This window comes from Taudactylus pleione, unplaced genomic scaffold (genome assembly GCF_031769625.1).
Source record: "Taudactylus pleione unplaced genomic scaffold, aTauple2 ptg000026l, whole genome shotgun sequence".
Classification (NCBI taxonomy): domain Eukaryota; kingdom Metazoa; phylum Chordata; class Amphibia; order Anura; family Myobatrachidae; genus Taudactylus; species Taudactylus pleione.
In genome coordinates, this window is record NW_028284428.1 from 11,683,685 (window position 1) to 11,709,912 (window position 26,228).

General features: G+C 44.3%; 1 protein-coding gene across 3 annotated transcripts in view; it reads left to right on the forward strand.

Moving 5' to 3' along the window:
- The window catches only part of PHKA2 (phosphorylase kinase regulatory subunit alpha 2), a 119,202-nt gene extending 99,925 nt beyond the window's left edge, over positions 1-19,277 (forward strand). For all 3 annotated transcript variants that reach the window (XM_088451631.1, XM_088451632.1, XM_088451633.1), the window contains 4 exons: positions 1,621-1,794; positions 5,977-6,030; positions 7,883-8,083; positions 15,155-19,277. In XM_088451631.1, the coding sequence (XP_088307757.1) occupies positions 1,621-1,794; positions 5,977-6,030; positions 7,883-8,083; positions 15,155-15,328 (603 nt within the window). In that variant the 3' untranslated portion in view covers positions 15,329-19,277. The remainder of the gene's footprint in view (positions 1-1,620; positions 1,795-5,976; positions 6,031-7,882; positions 8,084-15,154) is intronic.
- Positions 19,278-26,228: the final 6,951 nt, after the last annotated feature.

Sequence of the window (26,228 nt, forward strand, 5' to 3'; positions counted from 1 at the left end):
CAGGACGGAGACCTCAGGTAAGTTCAGCACACTATACAGCCTCTGGAGCCGGAGACAGGGACACCACACACTGCAAGCAGAGGAGCCGGCCGCTGAGAACATCGGGGATATATCACGAGAGGCACCCAGCAGGCTTCCACCTCCGAGCCCCTGATATGCAGGAGAAGTTTTCCCATAGTACTTGTCAGCTTGGAAAGGAACAAACCATAAATAGCAGGATTTTTAAAAGTATATAGGCAGTAGAGCTGTCCAAACGCACCCTTCTCCTAGTTTTGCCCTTATATGGGCAGACTTGCCTGCATCTCGTCAGATCCTGCATCTTGAAGGCTATTACATGGACTTGATGATGATGACATCTCTGTACTGGACTCTTTTATAGAGCAGATTTAATGTTGTATGTATATGTGCAACTGGAAATACAGACATAAAAACAAGTGTGCTCGGGCATCTTTGCCCATCTGCAAACGAGGCATTTAGGTTAAACTGTAAATTAGGCCGTTAGTGACCAATGGTGTTCTCTGTGTGTATATTTTGAAAAATCCAACCTACATCTCAATGCAGCCCTGTAGAACGAAGGGATTAATGACGTTATATGCTTAACTTCCATCTGAAGACAATTCTTTTGAGGCATTTATGGCGTTGTAATAATGTAAACAAGTCTGAATGAATTGGCATTAGCTCCAGCTGCAGTCTTAAAATTTAAAAATGTTCAGTATTTTCTCTCGGACACAAAATAGTACATCCCAGATTGTGATGTGTGTAAGGTTAATTTCTAAAATAAGGGATATTAGAGCTTTTTATTTAATATTTCATATCCTGATGGATTTTTGTAAACTTTTTATGTCATTAACCTTATAAACGTCTCCCTTCCCCTAGGAGTGTGCTAAACAGCCTAAATAGTCTGTGATCATCTCATTTGGAATTGAATTAATTATTATTCTATAAAATGTTACTATCATTTGATTGGCTTAGAAAAACTGTAAGTAGGGTAAATCTGGAATTGTATTTAAACAAGGATGAACACGAAGAAAGAGAATGAAAATGGAGATTTATTAGCATTACACAAACATCAAACGCCCAGATGCATCTTTGAGGTTTAGCCTTCCTTTCATGTTCCTCTAAATATATCCTTAGAGGCTCCATGTTTTCAGTACCTCTATTTAGTTCAATTACTTTCATAAATATTTGCTTTATGGACAGCACCAGTATGTCATAGTAGTTTAAGCTATCGATACCTATATATAAAAAAATAGTATTTTTTTTTTTTTACATGAAATAAAAAACAGACCTACTGTAGAGTGCATTTTACCAGTCAACACTTTAAAATATCTGGGTGGATAGGTTTTCAGAAATAAAGTAATATATACTGAAGTTTCAAAGCAGTTCCACAACAGTTTCAGAGGTACAATTTGCATATTTCTTTAATACAAAGGCACATTATAACATGGTGAAAAGTTATATTTTAATCTGCTTATTCTTATTATTCTCTTTTTGGCTTACAGAAAATAATTACTCACACCGCTATTTCCTGAACTACTAATCCTGGACTTGTGTGCTAATCCCAAGTTACGGAAAATAAGTATGTGTATTTGCTTATTAGGTTTTCATATTTCGTTACAGAGATGCAGTAGTCCATCATCCCCAACAGGGACATTGTCTCCAATAGCAACCTGTGGACCCCAACTTATTTGGGATGACCACCAAGGCCAGTGGCTAAGAAGAAGAAGACTTGATGGAGCCATCAACCGGGTGCCTATGGGGTTCTACCAGAAAGTGTGGTCTCTTCTTCAGAAAGTGAGTCATTAAATTGTACCTTAGTGTACATTTTTATTAACATTGTGCATGTATTTTTTTTAATCTAATGAGGTTTTTTAATCTTAATGTCTTTGCATCTAATGGGGCCTCGCAGAGCAAGATTAAGACTTCGGAGGGCCTGGGGCACTTAAGATAAGGGGTCTCCCCTATGGTCTAAAACTAAGAGTATAGTGCTATCATACCTGAGTAAGAGATAACTTTAAAAGTAGTTGGTCAATATTTAAGCAGCATTTTTATTTCTGTAGCTCAATTGTAGGACATTTGTTCTGGGTTTACGATCTGAAGATAACACACTCTTAGTTTACTCGTCACAGCCATTCACAGATTCACGTCTCATCAGTGGTGGGCTACTGGCTATGAGATTTGCGCACCTCACCACCAGGACCGAAGCGGCACCGCATGCTGCAAAGGGGGACAATGTTTCCCTCAGCAGCTAATCCTGGCCTCTCCATCAAGCCCAGGTTCGGGTAATTAGTGGCCTCAACCTCCTCCTACTCACCACATAAGTGCACTTCCCGATTCATCAAATTTAATCGCAAATATTATATAGGTCCCATAAATTTAGTACATACCAAGCATGACTAGCTCCAGCATATCAACTCAAAGTTGTATAATAATCTTAAAGTGTTCATCAGTATAAAAATAAGCATGTCAGCTATTTAAAGGTAGACAACAACTAGCTTCCATAAATGTGCTGTAATTTTAATAGGCAAAAAACAGTCCCAGAAGTAATAGTTGATTCTCAGGCTTGAATTATCCAGACTACCACTGAAATACTGTTAAAAGTAAATCTTCTTGTAACAACTGTCAGAGAACAGCTTCATAAATGTCATATAACTCAATTAGGAATTAAGGTGTCTCCAGAAACTTTGCCTAATTGAGTCTATAAACTCATAAACTGGTTTAGTATTTGTTAGTATTATTTCTTTACACAGTATTAATGTAAGCAACCAATCCTCCACAAAAGCATCTCTCCACGCAAGCAGCCCTTCACCATCATCCCTACACAAGTAGCCCTCCACACAAGCAGCCCTACACAAGTAGCCCTCCACACAAGCAGCCCTCCAAACAATCCGCCCTCCACACAATCAGCCTTACACAAGCAGCCCTCCACACAAGCAGTCCTCCACACAAGCATCTCTTCCCACAAGCAGCCCTTCACAATCAACCCTCCACACAATCAGCCCTACACAAGTAGCCCTCCACACAAGCAGCCCTTCACCATCATCCCTACACAAGTAGCCCTCCACACAAGCAGCCCTTCACAAGTAGCCCTCCACGCAAGCAGCCCTTCACCAGCATTCCTACACAAGTAGCCCTCCACACAAGCAGCCCTACACAAGTAGCCCTCCACGCAAGCAGCCCTTCACCATCATCCCTACACAAGTAGCCCTCCACACAAGCAGCCCTACACAAGTAGCCCTCCATGCAAGCAGCCCTTCACCATCATCCCTACACAAGTAGCCCTCCACACAAGCAGCCCTCCAAACAATCCGCCCTCCACACAATCAGCCCTACACAAGCAGCCCTCCACACAAGCATCTCTTCCCACAAGCAGCCCTGCACAATCAACCCTCCACACAATCAGCCCTACACAAGCAGCCCTCCACACAAGCAGCCCTCCACACAATCAGCCCTACACAAGCAGCCCTCCAAACAATCAGCCCTACACACAAGCATCTCTCCACACAATCAGCCCTTCACAATCAGCCCTACACAAGCAGCCCTCCACACAAGCAGCCTTCCACAAGCAGCCCTTCAAACAATCAACCCTCCACAAGCAGCCCTCCACACAAGCAGCCTTTCAAACAATCAGCCCTGCATAAGCAGCCTTCCACACAAGCAGCCCTACACAAGCTGCCCTACACAAGCAGCCTTCCAAACAAGCAGCCCTACGCACAAGCAACCATCCACACAAGCAGCCCTCAGCACATCTAATTACACTCCATGCTCCTCACCTCACATAAATATGCCGCCCATGCCCTTTTCTCACTAAACAGCTTATATGCTATTTTATTGCTTATATGTGGTCATATATCTCTATAAACTATTTCTCCTAAATAATTTCACATAAATAAGCTCCAAACGTCTAGAATCAGGGACAATTTCTTTGAAAATATACAGAAAGATCATAAACCCAAATCCTAAGGGAACTAAGTCCCAGGCTACCATCTAATACTTTCTGAAAAATATGAAAGGAGGAAGAGTGTCCAGGCCTCCACATAAAGATAGTTCCATCACTGTGATGCTGACCATCTGACCACACAACCATAAATCATAAGTATAAAAATTGTACCTTTCCTCACAAAACAATGCACTTTTTCCTACACTTACATAGGGACACATTTGGGCTGATAGAGCTGGGGCTGACCCCATGGCACTGGCCACAACCACACAGCACAGGTCACAGCTTCTCCACTTCATAATAGGTCTTTGATCCTTTTCAGCCCAAGGCCTATGTGGCCCTTAAGCCGGCCTTGCATACGTATTACAAACCTTATGATAGTTTTATAAAGAAATTTGCTTTAGGTTGAAGATGGGCAGAAATATGTTTGGACAAGGAAGATGCTCTCCTGGGACGGGGGAGATTACTCCTGAAAAAAAGAAGGGAGGCATGGACCTGTATAAGATCCAGCTTATGCCTTTACTTTTAGATGGTCAATGGAAAATATTCTGTGTGGCAGCCACCAGAGGTCTAGGATGTACATTAGCACCTCCATACACTTGTCACCCTCAGGTCTAAAGAGGAGGCCTTCTACCTGTCCCAGAACAATAGAAAAGGGGCTCCCACGTCAGCCTGAGCTGAGTGGAGAAGCCGAGCTGTCACACACACAAAGGTGGGCAAAGAAATGCAGACACACAAAAATAAGAGACAGAAATACACAGGGGTATGTAAAAGACATATACACACGAGGTAGGGACGAATGCAGACAATTAGAGATGTGTCCTCATACAGCTCCCGTGCAACTCTGCTTAAGCCAGGCGTCTTTGTCCCATGAAAATGCGACTAGGATGCAGCAGAAGACTGCTCTGATAATTTGATATGAGACACTTACAGTATATATCTGTGTGCGACTAAGTCTGTAAGTGAAGCACAACTTGGCATGGGAGAAAGCTGCGGCTGCCGCATCATAGCACTTCGTATACAGCTTCAGACTCAGTCGCACACAGAAATACAGGTGTCGCGACTAAGATGTATTTTCTGTTAAAAAAGATGCAAAAAAGATGCTTGGCTGAAACAGAGGGCCTGATGCAGACCCGTTTGCGAGCGAAGGACGCTCGCAAGTGGGTCGATGGTGGCCGAATGCGCATGTGCATGACGGAGGGAGCTTCGTCGTGCGCATGCGCGAGACCCGGCGAGTGATGAGGAATTCGTCGCTCGGGGTCTCGCACCAAAGGGGTCGTGCTGTCGATGGTGAGTGACAGCACGTCCCCTTTGGTGGGCGTGCCGGGGGCGTGGCTGCCAGACGGAGGCTTTCCCATGGGAACGCCTACCGTCTGAGTCCGGCCCCACTGACATCACTAGTGATGTCAGTGGGAGTGATTTTGGCTCTGATAGAGCCAAAATCACTCCAGGGCTTGCGGTCACCGAGACCCTACCGCAGGGTCTCGTCGCAAGCCCGATGGTCGCGATGGTCTTGACCATCGCGACCATCATCATGGACGCTCGCATAGCTGTGGGTGGTAACCCACAGCTATGCGAGTGTCCAAGAGGCCGCTCCATTTTTAGGGAAGAGGGCCCTGATTCAGAGCGAGCGCTCTGGTCAGAGCGTTCGGCTATGAATCAGGCCCAGAGTCTCCTGGGACCTGGCGCGCCAAGAGGGGCTGTTTTGCGTGTCTGCAGCAATAGTGTATAAGGACACATCTGTATGACACTGAGGGCAGGAGCAGAGGGGCTGGGGAAGTGGAACTGGGCATTCAGAGAGGACAGAGTGGTGCAGGATTTGTACAGAAAGAGCTGTGCTCCCTATGAAAACACAATGACTGCATACTGCTTTCATATGGCAATAGGCAGCATTTATTTGATGACTATTATGCCAAGAATACTTGCATATTATTTTTGTTATATTACTCACCTTCTATACAGTATCTTTGGTTTTATAAATGTAATGCAGTCATTTAAAGAAACTTTACTATTTCTGTGATAACTTATTTCTACAGTGCCATGGTTTGTCTATAGATGGGTATGTCCTTCCCTCCTCCAGCACAAGAGAGGTAACATCAAATATTTATTGTGCATGATTTATATTGTAACATTAAGATTCTACTTACGTATGTGCATAACTAATTGTGGTTGCTGCTTTCAAAATTCTGATATAATACCATGGTGCAAACCCAGAACAGAGGAGGGAAGTCACCTAGTTCTGTGGCTTTAAGCTACAGTACCTCAGGAAAGCAGATTGCCACTTCTGTTAGTGTTCCTTATGCTGGGTACACACTTGGCGATATATCACTTACTCTATCGACGAGCGATATATTATATATTGCTGATATATCTGACAGGCTTATCGGTGCATCTGGCTGTACCGGTGACCCGCCTACTGCCTGTACACTTGCTGCAGAGACCACAGACACTGACATCTCAACTGGCTGCGTAAACTGAAATGCCCGCCTAGTTGTGATGTCAGTGCAGACACATCGAGTGGTAGGTTTGTATAGATTACCAGTCGGCCGCTTTGATGGTGGATTGGTCTGTTGACCCATTTTTCAAAATGTGTACCCAGCATTAAGCTATATAGAAAACAATAGAATATTTGTTTAAACCAATCTGGGTCAGTTCCCACTAATGAAAACTACAGTGTGATTTGTTGCCACTGCCTACAAAACATTAAATTATACATTGGTTTCAGGGTCTCATTCAGATTCACTCGTGAACGCTGTACGCTCGCAAGCGGGTCGATGGTGCTCAAGTGCGCATGCGCACGACGGAGGGAGCTCCGTCGTGCGCATTCGCGAGACCCTGCGAGCGACGGGGAAGCCGTCGCTCGGGGTCTCGCACCAAAGGGGGCGTGCTGTCGATGGTGAGTGACAGCACGCCCCCTTTGGTGGGCATGCCGGGGGCGTGGCTGCCAGACGGATGCGTTCCCATGGGAACGCCTACCGTCTGGGTCCGGCCCCACTGACATCACTAGTGATGTCAGTGGGAGTGATTTTGGCTCTGATAGAGCCAAAATCACTCCAGGGCTTGTGGCAACGAGACCCTACCGCAGGGTCTCGTCGCAAGCCCGATGGTCGCGATGGTCTTGACCATCGCGACCATCATTATGGACGCTCGCATAAGCTGTGGGTGGTAACCCACAGCTATGCGAGCGTCCAAGAGGCCGCTCCAATTTTAGGTAGCCCGGCCCTGATTCAGAGCGAGCGCTCTGGTCAGAGCGTCCGGCTCTGAATCAGGCCCTCAGTCAGTTTGCTCCTAATGGTATGTGACACACTCAGGAGCTGATACTCATTTGAACTTAGGCAAAATAAAGAGGCCAAACACGTGACACTTCTGCATGCTCGCTCCTGGAGAGGCAGGTTGGGGGAAGGAAAGGGTGGACTGAAGTAGGTAGAGTATAGTAAAGGCATGTTCGTGGACTTGTGGACAGATGCAGACCATCACAGAGACGGATATATGCGGATGCCCAATGACAGATGAAAATACATGCTGATAATTATTGCCTGCACTAGCAATTTGATTGGATGACTGTGAGTTTGTCTCTGAAGCTGATAGGTGCTTTCTTTGTTGCTTGTGCATATATTATGTATTTGTGTGCATGTTCTAGCAGGTCTTTCGATACATAATACACCTGCTGGGTTTTTAAGATTTATTGAAACCAAGTGGATGCGTATTTTGCAGCAAACAAAATGGGTAACAGACACTTGTGTGTTTGATGTATGCCTGATGTAAACTGGACGCATATGCCACTAATACCAACCTGCACACATCTTGCAATGCGCACACCTCAGAATATGGATATAAATAAGTGATTTTACGTTCCGCCTCTTTTTTTTTAATCATAAATGACATGAAATATACATCACCCCTTAATATTCATATTACAGTATTGCTTTTGACTTTTGCCAGATGACTGCTTGCGAGATTAAGTTTGCTGTCCATGTGGAGTCTGTCCTGAACCACGTTCCTCAGCCTGAGTACAGACAGCTGCTAGTGGAGGCGATACATGTGCTCACACTGGTGTCCGATATGGAAGTGGATAGTATTGGTGGCATTATCCACGTTGATCGTATTGTGCACATGGCCAGTGACCTATTTCTTCAGGACCAGGTATGGAACACTGCACCTCTCACACCATGCTCCATTGGAGGAGATATTCAGTTTTTTTTAGGGAAATCCTCCATCCTCTTCATTAAAACTATTTTTTTCTACATCAGGGTCCATAGGGTATCCACAGGATACCTTGGGGTATAGGTGATGACTTCAGGCATCGGGCACCATAGAGTTAAGTTTTCAGCCTCCCAGGATGCACTAGGTTCCCCCTTCTATACCCCGCCCCCGAGCCAAGGCATCTCAGTTTCGTTGGTGCCCGGCTCGGAGTCAGAGCACCTGTTTAGAGGGGGGCTAAGGATAGCCCCTGAAGTTTTCTTCACGGCAGCTGTGGATGCCCATCTGGAAGTACAGCATGGACAGTCACTACTGACGTCCATGCTGTCTTCCCTACACCCCCGCCGGTACCAGAACGCTGGTACTGATCCGGGGATGCTGGGGAAGGCCCGGGGAAGCATCTGGGGTCACAGCTAGCGGTGACCCCAGATGTTTTGGACCATGGCCGGATTCAAGGGGGCAGCAGGGTCCTGCGGTGGGTCCCCGCTGAACACATGGTCCAGAGTCCCTAGGCAGGGGGCTCCCTGGGGACTGACTGCAGCGTGGAGCCAGGTAACAACCTGCACTTCCACTACCCCCCTGGGACAGCGGACCGCAGCTGAGTGGTAGCGCTGCGGCGTCCCAGGGGTTAATTGCATGCCAGGAGAGCGCGCCTTCCCTGTACACAGCCGGCGCCTCCCCCGCTGCACACAGCCCTCTCTGCCACCTGCTGATTGGCCCTGTGGCAGCGCTCCTCCCCCAGGCCGGCCTCCTCTCTGCTCCTCGGTGGCCATATTTGCAGAAGCATGGTGAATGCTGCTGGAAGCTGCTGATCGGTGGCATCGTGGTCTGGGTACCCCGGCATACCTCTCCTCCGTTGAAACAGGTCTGTGTATGCAGCGCTGTGTCCTACCTGGCTCTGTGTCTGCGTAGTTGAGGATCAGCGCTGATAGTGCAGGGATTAATTTCTTTGCATTGCATGTGACTTCTGCTAGCGTCTGCTGCCTGTACTTTCACTTTCTACTGTCAGCCATTTCACTGTCCCTGCTCTTCTTCTGCTAAAGCCCTTGCGGTGCGGTGATTGCAGGGTGGTTCTCCCACTATACTAACGAGTATCAGTGAGAGGGGTCACATACTTACCATTATGTCTGAGAGTGAATTTCCTCTTCAGCTTCTGTGTACTACGTGGAAGGTACAGTACCAATAGCGGAGGGGGAGGGTAACGCGGAGGGGCTATGTCGGCAGTGTTTTTTTATTGGCGCGGCCAAGTATTGTCACGGCTCCGGTACAGGAACCGCCCTGGGCTTGTTTCGCCAAGGCACTTACAACCCTAGTGGGCCAGTTAGCTTCGCAACCTGTGTTTTCACAGATGGGATTGTCCCAGCAGTCAGTGGTGTCGTCACCCATGCAGAGTTTCCCGGGACAACTGATGGTACCCCACAGTCTCCCTATTTCCCCTCCCCAGGTCTCTCAGGAGCCTGCGTGGGTTAATTCACTGACAAGTTCTGTACAGCATTTGTCGGACGTGTTACAAGGGGAGTCTGTGTTGCGGCCTCATAAGCGGCCGGTGGCGCATCTGTCCGCTCCTTATGAGGATGACGACGTGACGTCCGATGATGGGGAGATTCTGGATCTACCTGACCAAGAACCCCTTCGTACTAAAGAGTCGGACGCTAAGTCCAAGGTTTATATTCCTGGCCTTATTCGGGCAGTCCGCACAGCTTTAGTTATTGAGGATGAAGATCCTCCAGTGTCCAAGTCCAAATATGCCTTTTTTAAGGATATTAAGGGTGACGCCACAGTGTTTCCTCTTTCGGGTCAGTTAGTAGACCATTTAGAGGAGGCATGGAAACACCCTGGTAAACGGTATCAGCCTCAAAGACGCTTAGCGGTGGCTTACCCGTTTGCGGACAATTATTTTTCTAAGTGGGAATCCCCTCCACAGGTGGATTCTCATGTGACACGCCTAGTCCGAAGTGCCACATTGCCCATGCCCTCCATGTCCTCCTTGAAGGATGCTACGGACCGTAAGGTGGAGATCTGCCTAAAGTTCATTTATTCCCTTGCGGGGGGGGCATCCAGACCGGCTATGGCCGCATGTTGGGTAGCCAGAGCTATGGAGCGCTGGTCCGATAGTTTGGAGGCGTCTTTGGATTCCGACTGTTCGGCTGAACAGCCCGAGTTGGTAGGCAATCTCTGGGATTCGGCCACTTACATCAATGAAGCGGCTTTGGATATCAGTACCCTAACTTCTCGGATTTCTTCGGCAGCTGTAGCTGCTTGTCGCACCTTATGGTTGCGATCTTGGAAGGCGGACGCTGATTCCAAAAAGGGCTTGGAAGCTTTGCCTTTTAATGGAGAAGTCCTATTTGGTCCGGATCTGGACAAAATTGTAGCCATGCTGGCGGCAGCCAAATCTGCATGTCTCCCGTCTGCCGCGGTCCCTTCCAGTTCAGGTACGTCGTCCTTTCGGCCTTACAGGGCCCAGGGTAGGCCTAAAGCACAGTCTTTTCCCAGACAGGCTGGCCCCAAAAAATCGGCCAAGCCCCGGAAACAGGCCTGGAGTACCAGACGTCCGGCCCCTAAGTCAGATGACAAGCCCGTGGCCTGACGGTCCGGGCCTCCCTTTGGGGGATCCCAAAGTGGGAAGCCGCCTGCTGCAGTTCGCCCAGTGTTGGTCGATAACCACGACAGACATTTGGGATCACAAGGTGGTTTCTCACGGGTATGCCCTTTCCTTTCGGCACAGGCCTCCATCCTGATTCTTCACCACGGGCCTTCCATTAGACCGGAACAAAGCCGTGGAACTGCGGAAGGTTTTGCACACTATGCTCCAGGCTGGAGTTATAGTGCCTATTCCAATCTATTTTTTGTGTAGAAACCCAATGGGTCATACCGACCGATTCCCAACCTCAAGCCCTCAACAAGTCCTTGCGGGTGCCGCATTTTTGGATGGATACCCTACGGTCCATCATTCTGGCGCTGGAACCTGGGAATTACATGGTGTCATTGGACATACAGGATGCTTACCTGCATGTCCCTATTCTTTTACGCCATCAACAGTTCCTCAGGTTTGCAATCCGCAACGATCACTTCCAGTTTCGGGCGTTACCTTTTGGCCTGGCGACAGCACCATGAGTGTTCACCAAGGTCATGGCGGCTTATCTGCGGCTGCAGGGAGTCCGCTTGTTGCTGTACCTAGACGATCTTTTGTTGGTAGCAGGATCTCCAGAGCTCCTTCTACGCCACTTGGACCTGACGATTGCAGTTCTGCAATGTCACGGCTGGTTAATAAACGGGCAAAAGTCCACTTTGATCCCGTCTCAGAGGATTCTGCACCTCGAAGCCTTATTGGACTCCAGTCAGCAGAGGAGCTTTGTGATGGGGGAAAAGATCTCTGCCTTACAGTTGAAGGTGCGCAGTTGTCTGCAGAGTCGTCGAGTGTCTCTGCACTCGGCGATGAGGTTACTGGGCTCCAGTTTCACTCCAGACCTCTGCAGCAATTGATCCTGTCCAAATGGAATGGACTGCCTCAGAGTCTAAAGTCCCAGACGATGGTGCTCACTCCGGAGGTTCGCCTGTCCCTAGCCTGGTGTTTGCAGACGACCCATCTCAACCAGGGTCGTCCGTTTTGGGTGGCGAACTGGGTCCTGTTAACAATGGATGCCAGTCTTCGGGGCTGGGGAGCGGTCACGGGTCCACACTTGTTCCAGGGCAGGTGGACTCAGGCAGAACAGGAGCTTCCATTATACATCTTGGAACTCCGCGCAGTTTTCAAGGCTCTCCAGCAGGCACATCGGGTTCTCCAAGGACACCCCGTGCAGGTCCAGTCGGACAACACCACCACCGTGGCCTACATAAATCGGCAAGGAGGAACCCGAAGTCGGGCGGCACTCGTAGTGGTGTCCCGCATCCTGGTCTGGGCAGAGCGCAATCTCCCGGCCATATCAGTGGTATTCATCCCGGGAGTCCTCAACTGGGAGGCGGACTTTCTCAGTCGCCAGGACGTTCATCCGGGGGAGTGGATGCACCAGGACGTCTTTCAACTTCTGGTGGACAGGTGGGGTCTTCCAGAGATAGACCTCATGGCGTCACGACACAACAACAAGTTGCCGGTGTACGGGTCTCGAACAAGAGACGAAAAGGCGTCTCTGGTGGATGCTCTGTCCGTCCAGTGGACGTTCCGGTTTGCTTATCTCTTTCCTCCGTTTTCCCTTCTTCCACGGGTAATCCGGAAACTCAAACAAGAAGGAGGGACGCTCCTGTTGATAGCTCCCGCGTGGCCCAGGCGGCACTGGTTCTCAGACCTTCAGAGTCTGTCCGTGGACATTCCTCTGCGGTTGCCGCTACGACCGGACCTGCTGTCACAGGGTCCTTGTCTTCACCCGGACCTGACTCGGCTGTCTTTGACGGCGTGGCTGTTGAGACAGCCATGTTAAGGTCCAGGGGGTTTTCCAGCTCTGTAGTGCAAACTATGCTAAGAGCTCGGAAACCATCTTCTGCAAGGATATACCATCGTGTGTGGCATACCTTCTTCCAGTGGTGTCGACCGAGAGGTTACGCCCCTCGGGAGTTCCGTCTGTCTAGAGTGTTAGCTTTCCTACAGGCGGGACTAGACCATGGGCTTCGCCTTGCTTGTCTGAAGGTACAAGTGTCTGCCTTGTCTGTCTGGTTCCATCATAGGATTGCTGCAATCCCTGATGTGTGCACCTTTATGCAAGGTGTTCTTCGAATTCAGCCACCTTTTGTTCCACCGATGGCGCCATGGGATTTCGCTGTGGTCCTGAGGGCTCTTCAGGGACCGCCGTTTGAACCACTGGGCTCAGTGGACCTTAAATGGCTGACATCTAAAACAATATTCCTTCTGGCCATTGTTTCAGCCAGACGTGTTTCTGACTTAGGGGCTTTCTCCTGTAGACCCCCTTTTCTGATTTTTCATAGGAACAGGGCGGTGCTGCGCACTCGTCCTGGATTCCTTCCGAAAGTTGTTTCAAGTTTCCACATCAACGAGGACATCGTTGTGCCGGCTTTTAACTCACCTGATCTTTCAGCGGGTGAGGCCAGTTTGGACGTTGTGCGGGCCTTAAGGATTTATGTTGACCGCACTTCTTCGTTTAGGAAGTCGGACGTCTTGTTTGTCCTCTATGGCTTCCGTAAAAAGGGTTGGCCTGCTTCAAAGCAAACTTTGGCAGGTTGGATTCGTATGGCCATTTCAGAAGCTTATCTTCATGAGGGCCTTCCGGTTCCATCCTCTGTGAGGGCTCATTCCACTAGGTCTGTGGGTCCTTCGTGGGCAGCTCGACGTGGTGCCTCTGCAGGCCAGATATGCAAGGCTGCCACGTGATCCTCTGTCCATACCTTTGTGACGTATTATGCGTTTGACACCTTTGCCTCTCAAGATGCTTCCTTCGGGCGGCGGATTCTCCTTTCAGCACAGGAGCGTCCCCACCCTTGAAGGATACTGCTTTGGGACATCCCCAAGGTATCCTGTGGATACCCTATGGACCCTGATGTAGAAAATATGAGATATGGTAAGAACTTACCTTTGTTATCTCTATTTCTACGAAGTCCATAGGGTTCCACAGGACTCCCGCCCTGTCGCACCTGTGCTGTAGATGGACTTTACTCTGGTCACCGGTTTTTCCGTCTCCCTCTGGTGAGAATGTGATTCTTGTGTGTGTGTCCAGATCTTTTTTCTCTCTCTTCCTTCTCCTCCTCCGGCCTATGGCTTGGTACGTAACTGAGATGCCTTGGCTCGGGGGCGGGGTATTGGAGGGGGACCCTAGTGCATCCCGGGAGGCTGAAAACTTAACTCTATGGTGCCCGATGCCTGACGTCATCACCTATACCCCAAGGTATCCTGTGGAACCCTATGGACTTCGTAGAAATAGAGATAACAAAGGTAAGTTCTTACCATATCTCATATTTTTCTTTTCAATCTGAATCTTTACAGATAAACTCTTGTATAGCTCCAAGTATCCATATGTCTGTCTCCTAAATCCAATATTTTATTACAAGTGCCTTTGCATCTGGAACAATAATCTGTTTTATTATGAATATGTTTCTAAACATCTGAAATGTATGTGTCTACTCATGGTACCAGGAGTCTGTCTATCTACAATAGTCTGTAAATGATCTTTTCAGACCATTTCAGATGCTGAAAAACATACATTCATTATTAAAACTACAATCTTATAGCTGCATTGCCCCCGTTCCTCAGCTGTTTCCCACAAACAGATGCAGGCTTGTTAATGATCCTCCAGCTTATATATACCTGACATTATATGGTTTCAGGGGCACAGAGAGAAGGGGTGAACAGGTACTGATTAACCATGGCCAATGCCAGCCATGCAGTTATGGGGAGGAACCCCAATGTCCCCCCCCCTCCTTCTGGCACTCGCCCCCGCTTTGCAGCACTATGCAAATTCTTCATACTAGTGATGTGCACTGAGGTGGGGCAGAGCCTTTCCTGTCATACTTAGGTATATTCAAGGGTTTTGACTATATAAAATTTTCTTTAAATTGTTCTTATAAGTTTTAAACTTCATTGTATTATTCTAATCATTATTATAGTCAAAACTCTGGAGTAAAAAGTGTATGACAGGTGAGGCACTGCCTCCACTGTCTACCTTTTAGCACATCCCTGATCAAAACTCACCAAATTTTCAGCACTATATACTGCTGCATCTTTGAATAATGCCCACAGGAACCCTCGGCTTCATATATGTATGTATAAATCTGGCTCTGATACTAGCCAGTGCCTCCCGAGACATTTACCTTACCGCACGTCACTGCTTCATACTGCATCTTTTTCCCAGTCGGCGTACCAATGGGCCCCATCAGACATCTCAGTGGACATGATTAAATTATAAAGTTTTATATTACAAAATCTGTAATGTTAGTAAAGTCTCTTGCTAGGGTATAGTGCAGCATTAAGATCCAAAAATTCTGCAGGATACTTCTGAGAAACATAAATTGCTTTACTTATTTGTAACTATATCTGGAATGCAAACATATACGTGCTTTATTCCACAGAAAGCCCTTGGAGCAGGAGATTTTTACCTCGAGCAGGATCCAGCAACAGGGATCTGCAGCTTTTTCTATGATAGTGCTCCAAGCGGGGCCTTTGGTACGATGACTTACATGACCAAAGCTGTGGCCACCTACCTGCAGGACTTTCTGCCCAGTACAAGTTGTTTGATGCAATGAAAGGTCAGGGTGTCACACTGTTCATCTGCCCTAAGGACCATAATGGATCTTGGCAAGAAGTTTTTGGCAGCTCTATTACCTCATGTTTATGGTATCATGGCTGGAATCTTAATTATAGGTTGAACGGAAAAGTATTCTTGTAAAATAAATGCTTCTGTCGGGATGTGGGGATGTGATTTGGCAAACAAATATACATATAATATTTATTGTAAGCTATATTGTATTAGCATATTTTAATATTACAGTAGTTAACATGCTTTGACTTCCACAAATGACAGGAAACTTACAATCACTGCTGACAAAAAGAAATGTTCCACAAATAATGGTTGATGCAGTGAAGAAGACAACCACAGGCTCAGCATTGTGACATAAGATAAATTTTATTTTCAGTAGTATATTCGTTAATGGCCAATATCATTAATGTGTATAAGAAAAAACGTCAGGTTACATATTTAACTGGCTGAACGTACGGTTATGAGGAAATTGGACACTTGCTAACCATGTACATTTTCTTAAAATAATTTTATAGCAGTACAGTAATAAAGTAAAACGTAATGGGTTTAGTCTGTAATCTTTATATCTGATAGGTTACTGACATTAAAGCTCTGTTCTCCCCATATATATATTTATATAGTGGTATAAGGTACCACAATAGCACATTTGTTAACACATGCAGCGTTGCCTAACATAGGCCCGGTAACATAAGAGACTGTGATATGAGAGCTCTCCAACTGAGCTTGCAGCTGACATTATGTGGCTAATAAACTTACTACCTTACTGACCTAAAATGTCACCTGAGAAGTAGCCCCTCTGTTTGTGCTCATATGACCGTTTCCCAGTAGCAAAGTGTTCCTCCTAAATCCCTATGCTGTTACATTAGGGCATGTCACATCATGCAGGGTACAGTACAGCAGTCCTGTTACTGTTAATGGGACAGTCTCCAGTAACACTGGTAACACTTCAGCAGAGGAAGTTGTGAGAAAATATATTAATGTAATATTGCAGGTGACCATGTTGACAGTTTGACCATGTCGTCAAAATCCATGTCAACATTCTGGTGTCAACATTTTGTACCACACCCATAAGTTGCATTACCATTTTCTATGTATTTTCAATAAAACATAACATTATATGTAGGTTATTCAGTACAAGGAACCCTATTTCTCTGCATTTATTTCAATGAAAGAGAGCGACTACATGTCTTCCTATACCGCTGGGTATGATATCCCGGCTGTGGGGATGCCACTGGTCATAATACCGACAGCGGCATCCTGACAACCTGAATACCGACACCCATAGGACGCTATGGTAAGTACTTTTCTAACACTAACCCACCCTCCCTGGTGCCTAACCCTAACTTCCCCCCTCTAGTACCTAAACCTAACCTCCCCCCCCCTAGTGCCTAAACCTAACCTCCCCCTCCCCACACCCTAAGCCTAACCCTACCTCACCGGTGCCTAACCCTCCCCCTAGTGCCTAACCCTGCTAGCTAACACTACCCTCCCCCTAACACCCCGATACTTACCTTCAGGATGCCGCCGGTCGGGATATTGGTGCCGGGATCCTGGTCTATTGGGATTTCGGCATCGGTGTTAAGACCTTCGGCATCCCGCACGCCGAGATGCTGACTACATCCCCCTCCTATACTATCCATAGATTTCAATACAGTGGGCCTGATAAAATGTACGGACATGCATAGCCGCTGCTTCTGTGCACGCAGTGCTAAAATACGCAGAAGCCGCAGGAGGCGTCTTAAGTAAAAGACACCCACAGCCAGCTTCTCTGATCTGTGGCTGCTTCTGAAGACACATCTTTGGATCAACTGCATGTACATCACCACCACTAAATGCCAGCAGGATGTCAATCATGCAACGGCTTTTGGGGAACTGTGGCTGATGTCGCAGGACCAGAGCTATCCCTGCACAGTGTGACTCCTGCCCATGTGCAGATCATTAAAAGACCGAGATTTAGATAAATATGGGATTCACGTAAATCTCTGAATCAGGCCGAGTGTCCCCAAGTGGCAAAGTTCTTCATAATAACCTTTTAAACTATTTGGAGGTATTCTTGTATTATTCATCAAGATGATCTCTATATAACATTATTCTTAAAATATAACACATAATATACCTTTGAATTACATTTTTCTTAATGTTATATGCATTTTCAATTTTATATTTACAGGGTATATTAATTTTGCTTCATACAAGTTGCATTTGACACCACAAATATTTTAATCAATGATAAAAGCACACAGTGTAATAATACAAGTAACATGGATTTATGGAGTATGTCTTAGGCATATGTGTTTTAAGTGTACGAGAGTTTGATACATTGCTATGTAGTGCTACTTTTCCAGTGACAGACATTGGTACGCTTACAGGTAATAGCACTACTGAGGTTAGAGATGCTAGTTGGTCAGTACGCCATACAGGCAGATCATGGCTGTAAATACAGGTACTAGGTATCTTGTAGTGGCATTAATGGGTCTCCATAGAAAAGCCATGTCATATATCGCAGCATCATGAATGTGCTTTTGCAGCAGAAGTGCTTTATTTAAGCAATAAATTAACTTTATTCGATGTCTATGTATATTCCATGTTAAATCTGTTACTTATACTGTATGCAATGGACAGTACGTTTGAAGTCCTGTCTGTATGCTGATAACTTCTATTCCTCATGTTTTATTATTGTTTGACAGTGATGTAAATTTCAAATTTAAGAATTTCAGTTACCAAAATAAAATTGTATTTACAAATAGATTCATGTTATTTATATTGTAACATGTGAACTGTATGTTTTAGCATATGCATGTACTTGTTTTAATATGTTTGTGTTGTTTATTATAGCTATACAGTAAATGAGGAGTTTGGGGTCTATTTTTGAAGTGTATTAGAGTATCTTGGCTAAGCTGTGATCCCCTGACTAAAAGGACTTAGGGCCTGATTCATTACAGATCGCTATTGTGATCGCAGCTCCGTAATTGCACGCGGGTCTACTGCGAAAATATGCTAATGAATGCTATAGCAATGCCGTCGCACTGCCATCATAGAGACGCCCACTGCCTCCCACTACTGCTATCTCACATCCGTAATACCTTGTAGTCCTGCATATACATCGGTAACATCGAGTAACATCGGCCCCTCACGCACAATTACAGCAGCCCCGACCTTACTTAGAAATTACTAGCCTCGTTGAACGTAGTAAGTAGTCAAGCTGTGTATGCCGTCACAGTGTCTAATTTAGGCACGCCCATGTAACGGACAGGCACGCCTGCATTTCTCCAACCACTCTCCCGTCACCACCCCCAAACGCTGATTACCTGTCACTCACTCTGCGATGGCTTACCGTGCTCTGTGTAGTCGCAGTCCGATCACAGTGTAGCGTTTGCGCTCACGCACTGCTGTGTGCACTACACAACAATCGGCCAATTGTGTACACTGTTGAAGTTGCGATCCCTAATGAATCAGGCCCTTAGTTTGAAGGTAATTTATTAATTATAGACCCAACCTTGAAATTAGTTGAAGAGAATACATTTACAGTGGTATTATTGTTGTTAAACTACTGATAGCAGTATACAAGCTTTTATAATGACTGATGAGAACATAGGCCCTCATTCAGAGCCGTACGCTCTGAGCAGAGCGCACGCTCTGCATGAGGGCCGGGCTCCATTTTCATGGAGCGTCCTCCTGGACGCTCGTATAGCTGTGGGTCACCACCCACGGGCTATACGAGCGTGCATTTTGATGGCCGCGATGGTCGTGACCATCGCGACCATCGAAATTGCGAGCCGGAGCCTGCGGTTGAGGTTTTCAACCGCAAGCTCCGGAGTGATTTTGGCTCTATCAGAGCCAAAATCACTCCCACTGACATCACTAGTGATGTCAGTGGGCCGGCTTCTGACGGGAGGCGTTCCCGTGGGAACGCCCCCGTCAGGGAGGCACGCCCCCGGCACGCCCACCAAAGGGGGCGTGCTGTCAATCAACATTGACAGCACGCCCCCTTTGATCGGACACAACGAGCGAAGGAAAGTCCTTCGCTCGTCGTGTCTGGCGCATGCGCACGACGGAGCTCCCTCCGTCGTGCGCATGCTCAGTGCAGACCATCGACCCACTTGCGAGCGGACAGCCGCTCGCGAGTGGGTCTGAATCAGGCCCATAGTGTCTTTTTTGTAGTCACACTGAATGTACATCTTTCAGCTAATATCTGTACTGTTTATTGAATGTGTAAACAAATATAGAGAGAAACAAACGTATACAGAGTATTTCAGCATATAAAGCTTGTTCTGCACTTGACAGCAACAGATAATGTATGTTTGGTTATGGAAGTAATTATTTTTTATTACCATTTAGCCATTAATAAAAGTTATTACATTAGATGCATGTCTTTATTTAAATCATGTATGTTAGTTGGTATGTCCACTGTTAGAAAAATATAAAATAATGCAGAATGCTAAACTGACATTTAAAGAGGAAATATACAGAAAATATATACTGTAAGGGGTAAATGTACTAAAGTGAGAGTCTTTAGAAGTGAGTTTTAAAAGTGATGTTGCCCATAGCAACCAATCAGATTCTACTTAACATGTAACTAGCACCTTCTAGAAGATAATAGCTAAATCCCCCTTTAGTAAATTTTCCCCTAAGTCACTGAGAATGGACTGTTTGACAATGCCGGGTGAGACCTATCAGGATGCACTGAATAGCTAGAATCTGATTGGTTGCTATGGGCAACATCTCCACTTCTAAATTTACCCCATAGACAAGCACCAGGGCTTAAAGTTGTCCTGGAGAGGTGGTGGAACTCTTCTCCCCCACCGTCTACTTCCCCCCCCCCCCCCCCCCCCGGCACGCTAGTCTGACAGGCCAAAACAAGTGTGAAAATTGTTCTTTACACACACACTATTGTGTATAGGAAACGGTAAAGTGAATGGCGGGGGGCTATGATAGTGTTAAATACATTTTAGATGCTTTTCTTTAGCACTCCTGCCATCAGCTGATACTACAATGTTAGGTCACTTAAAAAGAAAAAAAAGTTCTATTTCATCAGTGTTATTTTCTGCCGTGCCTCAGAGGTTTTCTTATGGGGTCCCCACAAACTGGTCTATGTCACTTGGATACCTAATGTTTTATGGCAACCCCTATGTATTGCCTACGCTTGATTCTTTCCTTACCTATATGCTGGTTTCTCTGAAATGAGGGACTTCTGAAGAAATTGAGACTCCCTAGGCAGACAGAGAGTGGCTCTCTGTCAGTGGGACTTCTGGGCAGGGACTTGGTGGAGGTGACGTAACTCAGTTCCACCCCGTTCCTGCCCACTTTAACCCCTGGCGAGCAGGTATATTATATATGCATGTATGCAGTGCATCACAATAAATTACAGATTTTGATAAGTATTAACAAAACTACATATAGGAAATACATTTCTGTGAGTCTTCTCCGAGGATGTAACCTGGCCAGCAGCTGCATTTATAAGATCCAAACGTATTGGTGCAGACTTGGTCACATACAGGAGTTTCAGTGCTGCATTCATCCAGATCTTCATTCCACAAATAAACAAAAGTTATTACCTATGTATCTCATTTTATTTATAAAAAAAACTGGTTGATTTGCAAGATTAGATATTAATGGTTCATAAATTGCCATACTTTTCACTTCAGTAGATTGAGCCTTTTTTCCCAAACTACTGTATGTAATATTTTCAATATTTTAATTATAAATCTGACTTACCTCTACAAGTTCTGGTATCGCTCAGTAACACAAAGCCCTCTGTGCAGCCACACTCTATATGTCCTTCCCCGAGGGGTGTACAGATTTGAGAACATCCTCCATTATTGCTAGAACATGGTATAAATTCTGTAAAATACATTTAATATAAAAATATATTACAGAACAGTTCATTTTCTTTTTCCTCATTGTGTTGAAAAAAAAAAAAACAATATCTAAAGCAAAGTATCCAATATATGACCTAACTAATTTACACAAGAACAGAAATTAAGAAACAAAGAAAGAATGGTACAACTGATGCATCGCTGCTGACAGTATTTAGGCGCAATGTCGACAGTCAAAATGGTGACACCATAATGTCAACTATCAGTGTTGAGATGGTTAAACCGTCGACACCCACAATGTTGACACACTCAAAATGTCGTCAGTAGAACTTTTAAGAATAGGGTTAGGCTGAAAATTGAGTATGGATATTATGTCGAAGAAGATAGAGGACTTCCTCAATATACTGATCATATATTCAATTTTATACATCTACCAGATTTGGCTAATAGCCAGTGATAATGTTGATTTTTTTTTCTCAAGACAGCGATGTGGCAGAGCAACGAATGTGTCTGATGAGTTTATTCTGGTATTTAGGAATTTCCAGATAGGTAGAAGAGTAAGATGAATTTTAGATTTGGTGAGAAAAACAAAATCGCTATTCTAACCCTCTGTCCAGCTCCACCAGTTATGCAGAAAGGTCCCTCTTTGGCTGCAATTTCTCCTATATAGACTAGAGATATTTGGAAGCATACTATATACTTTGGATGGGACATAGCATTATCTTTAACGTAAAGATATATAGATACATTGGCAGAATAACAGACCACTTTGCAGTTTTTCACGTTTACTAACACTGTAGACAAACAAGGAAGCCTGCAAAACTATTCTGTCATCTTCGTATGCATGTGAAAACTATAAATGCACTACAACATAATATAATATTAATATATTAATCATTAAAGAAGAAACCATTAGATAACACACCAGATATTAGGGTTTATATGCTCTGACCAAGAGTAGGGTTTATATGCTCTGACCAAGACACTGGAATGATCCAGGTCAGTTCTTGCACCCACTGTCACAATTCTTGACTCACTCAAGGGGAGATATATAAAACCTTGGAGAGCGATAAAATAGAAAAGTTGCCCATGCAACCTGTCAGCTTATCTAGCACAGTCTGTGAAACAACAGTAAAGCTAGGTACATACTATACGACCTGATAGATATTTCGTCATTGCCCGATAATTGTTTAGTGTGTACACTGTATGCTGCACCAGGGACCTATGATCGGTCCAAAACCAGTAGGATTGGCTCCTGATGTCGTTCACGTTGTTTTGGGATCGTTCAGAAAATGCAGTGTGTACAGACATTGGCGTGATGATGTTTAGTGTATAGTGTACGGAGACACTATCGGCGAGACGATTTGTAGGGACCGTTTAGAACTAAACGATTATTGGGTATTGTGTATGCTGTACCTCAGCCGATTGCAGGATCGTTTTGGTCGGTCTGAATCAGTCTACGTTGGGCAAAATCTTGTAGTGTGTACCGAGCTTTAGAAGCTGTTAGGCTGGGCAACTTCACTTTATCTCTCTTAGGGTTTGATACCTCTCCCCCTTACACACACTCATACACACAGTGCTATCGCCTGAGCCGCTGAATAAACATAAGACTTCACTGTGGGCCCAAATTCATTTAGCTAAGCAATCTGATTTCCTATACAGTCTTATTGATGTTTAATGCTAATATTAAAAACAATTCATACACTATGTAGTGTGTCCGTGTGCACTTCTTCTCTCCCCACACACATATGCCAACTTGTGAAGTATGTGTGTATGAGGGGAGGATCTGAGTCTTGAATAAAAAAACAAATATATATATATGTATATATATATATATATTTATTTACAATTTACACACAGTTCTATGGTGTGTATTCTATAAAGGATAAGGAGTGTAAGTTGTGCCTTAATTTTTATTTAGGATTGGCCTCCTTTGTACCCCATGTGATAGATATGACATTGTAAAGCCCTATTTTTCAGCAGTATCTGTCTCCTTATGCTGTCTGCTAAAAGTGGGAGCAGTTTTATTACTGCTGGATCAGAACTCATTAAAAAATAAAGAATGGATCCTGAGTACGATTAAAAGTACATCTCAACACATCTATTTTTTGTATAGAATATGATGTAAATTTGTATAGTTATTGAATCAAATGTTTAAGGCCATTTTCAGATTCTTCTACTCTTATCGAATACTCAGAGTATTTTATTGCATTGACATTATTTTGTTTCCAGTTGGGAAATATAAAAGTAGTATAAGCAAACAAAAAATATAACTATAAATGACAAACCATTGCAGACAGGTGTGATGCCGCTCCATGTTCCACTGTCCAAGCAGAAACTGTACACATCGCCCCGAGACATTGTGTAACCTGGGTAGCATGTGTACTGAATGTAATAATGATACTGGTTTGGTTGAGAACCTTGTAGAGTGAGGTATTGGAAAGTGCCATGTTTGGGTACTGGAGGATAAACACATTGGACTCTTCTTTTAAAGGCATTCTTTAAAATTCCATGGGTTCTACTAAGCTTAGCTGTGTGGGCAGTTATTGAAGGAGTAATTGCTGGAGTGTTTCTTGAGCTTATCTCCTTAGTTTTGTAAGCTTTTAAATGGTTAGTACTGTCCAAGTCCATAGTTTTATATGATAGATTAATTTGTGTAGAATTTACATCATCAGCTATAATGTGTCCATAACGTTTCTGATTTGTAGTACTCATGCCTCCTGTGTTTGCTATGGCAGTATGAAGAATGGGACTTTGTGTTCTCTGTTTCTCTACGGAAACAGCTACAGTCTTAGTCACAGTATTATTCATTACTGATGAAGTAACACTGGCCAGAAGTTGTACTGGAGTGGTAGCATTTGCTTTTATCTTGGCACTAGCATCGTCAGAGTTATGTATGTTTGATAGTGTTGTAGTGGGGGTTTGCCTTTTGGACTGATCATATGTTGATGACATGTGAGGAGTCTTCTCGGAGATAGTTTGAGCTACATCTGACACATCAGCTATATCCAATGAACTGGAGACAGAGTGGTTTGCTATTGTATTTGACTGTGTCTCATTTTCTAATAGGGTAGAGACGTGGCCACTGGTTTCTGCAGCCTTTTCCGCTGCGTTTCTTAGATTTGACTCTGGACTGATATACAAGCTGGTGGCAGACTCCTTTTCATGTGTTTCATCATTTTCTCGCCTTGGATCCATGAGCCCTAATGCTGCAAAGGCTCTAGTATGTGGTGGCATTATTGGATTTGGAATAGCTATGGATTCTGATGTCTCACTTACTGTTGGTATTATTGTTGAGCTTGGCTTTTGCATTTTAGTATCAGTAGAAGCCGATTTATTCCAATTTATGGCATTTATGTTTAGTTTAGGTGGTGCAGTGTGTGCTTCTTGTACAGGTGGAAATAATGGAGCTTGAATTTTTTGAACATTTGATCGAGTAATTCCAAGTGACAGAGAGGTCACTGGAGACTGTAAATGTCTTTCATGTTCCAAAATGTTTAAAGAATCTTGAGGTTGGTAATAGCTAATTGTATGTTGTAAATCTGTTTTCTTCCTACTTGTAACTATGACTTTATTTCTGGAAAGTATATCCTTGTCAATGTTATCAAACCCATGTGTTGTCTTATGCAGTATTCTATAAGGGGCTTCAGTTGGCTTCCTATGTAGTGATACATGGCCAGGTGCTACTGTGCTGCTGATCTTGGAGTTGTCCTTTCTCAGGCTGGTACTCATCACATCAGACTCTGGAAATAAAACACATTTTCAATTAAACACATCTAGTATTGTCTACTGATATATATATATATATGGTAATAGATGATGCCCTTATCTTGCGCTGTGATGTACAGAGATTGCTGCACCTCAAGTGGAACCCCTGTTAGTGGGAACCTAACAAATTAGGTACAACAAACAATACTTAGAGGGCGCAATGAATATCCAGATGTAAATAGTCAATTTATAAAATTATGTCCAGTTTTAGTCCTTTTGTATAAACCTCTTTTTTTATGTAGGAATTGTCCAAAATCGTCCTTTTAGATAGACCTCTTCACTTAAAACCTTCAAACAGGGTTGATAGTAGATTCCATAGGCTCCCAATGATAATTTTTCTAAAAACGACCCACTCACCGAAAAAACACCCAAGAGATGGCCCCATGGCCTACTATTAGGTATTGTAGATAATATATTTATTAAAACAATTAACTGTCCAAATGACATAAAAATAAATCCATAAAATTGCTTACACAGTTTAAGATTAAGCAGTGGAAGATAACATTTAGTTGTCCTGCTATTTCCCCTTATAGGGTAAAACGTCACGGCAGGTTTCTCCCTTCTGACATATTAAAGAATCACAACCCAATGCGTTTCGTCCGCTAGAACTTCCTCAGGGGTATATATATCTTAAAATAGATAAACAATCAAGGTGAGTCCAGATTTATAATTGGGGTCTTACTACAAAGAATTGCCTATAATAAAAAGAATACTGTACATACCCAAATGGTATGTCATCCAGTATAGCACTGCCGAAATATTATCTTTGTGAAGTACCTATACATTAGGAAATAATCTAAAATGATCAAAACTACACTAAATAATATCATTGACGTCCATCTGACTAATTGATAATGAACTGTACATACCAAAATAATTTATGTGTATGATCCAATCGACACCTGACGTGTTGTCCCTAAGAAGAACCTATACAGTAAAATATAATAATCTTATGGTATATTCCCAAAATACATTTAAATGATCATCATCTATATCATTATTTAACACTAGTCGCTTGTCTATGTGATTATTTTGCAACATAGACTACAACAAATTGAAATAACGTATATATAATTATTCAATAAGCCATATGTAGGCCCTCATATACCTTAATAGCATACAGTGTAATAACCATCTTACTAATTGATAATAAATTGTACATACCAAAAAAAATTAAATGTATGATCCAATCGACACCTGATGAAATGTTGTCCCTAAGAAGGACCTATATAATAAAATATAACCATCATATGGTATCATCCCACAACATATTTAAATAATTACTTTATATGTAGTTGTTTT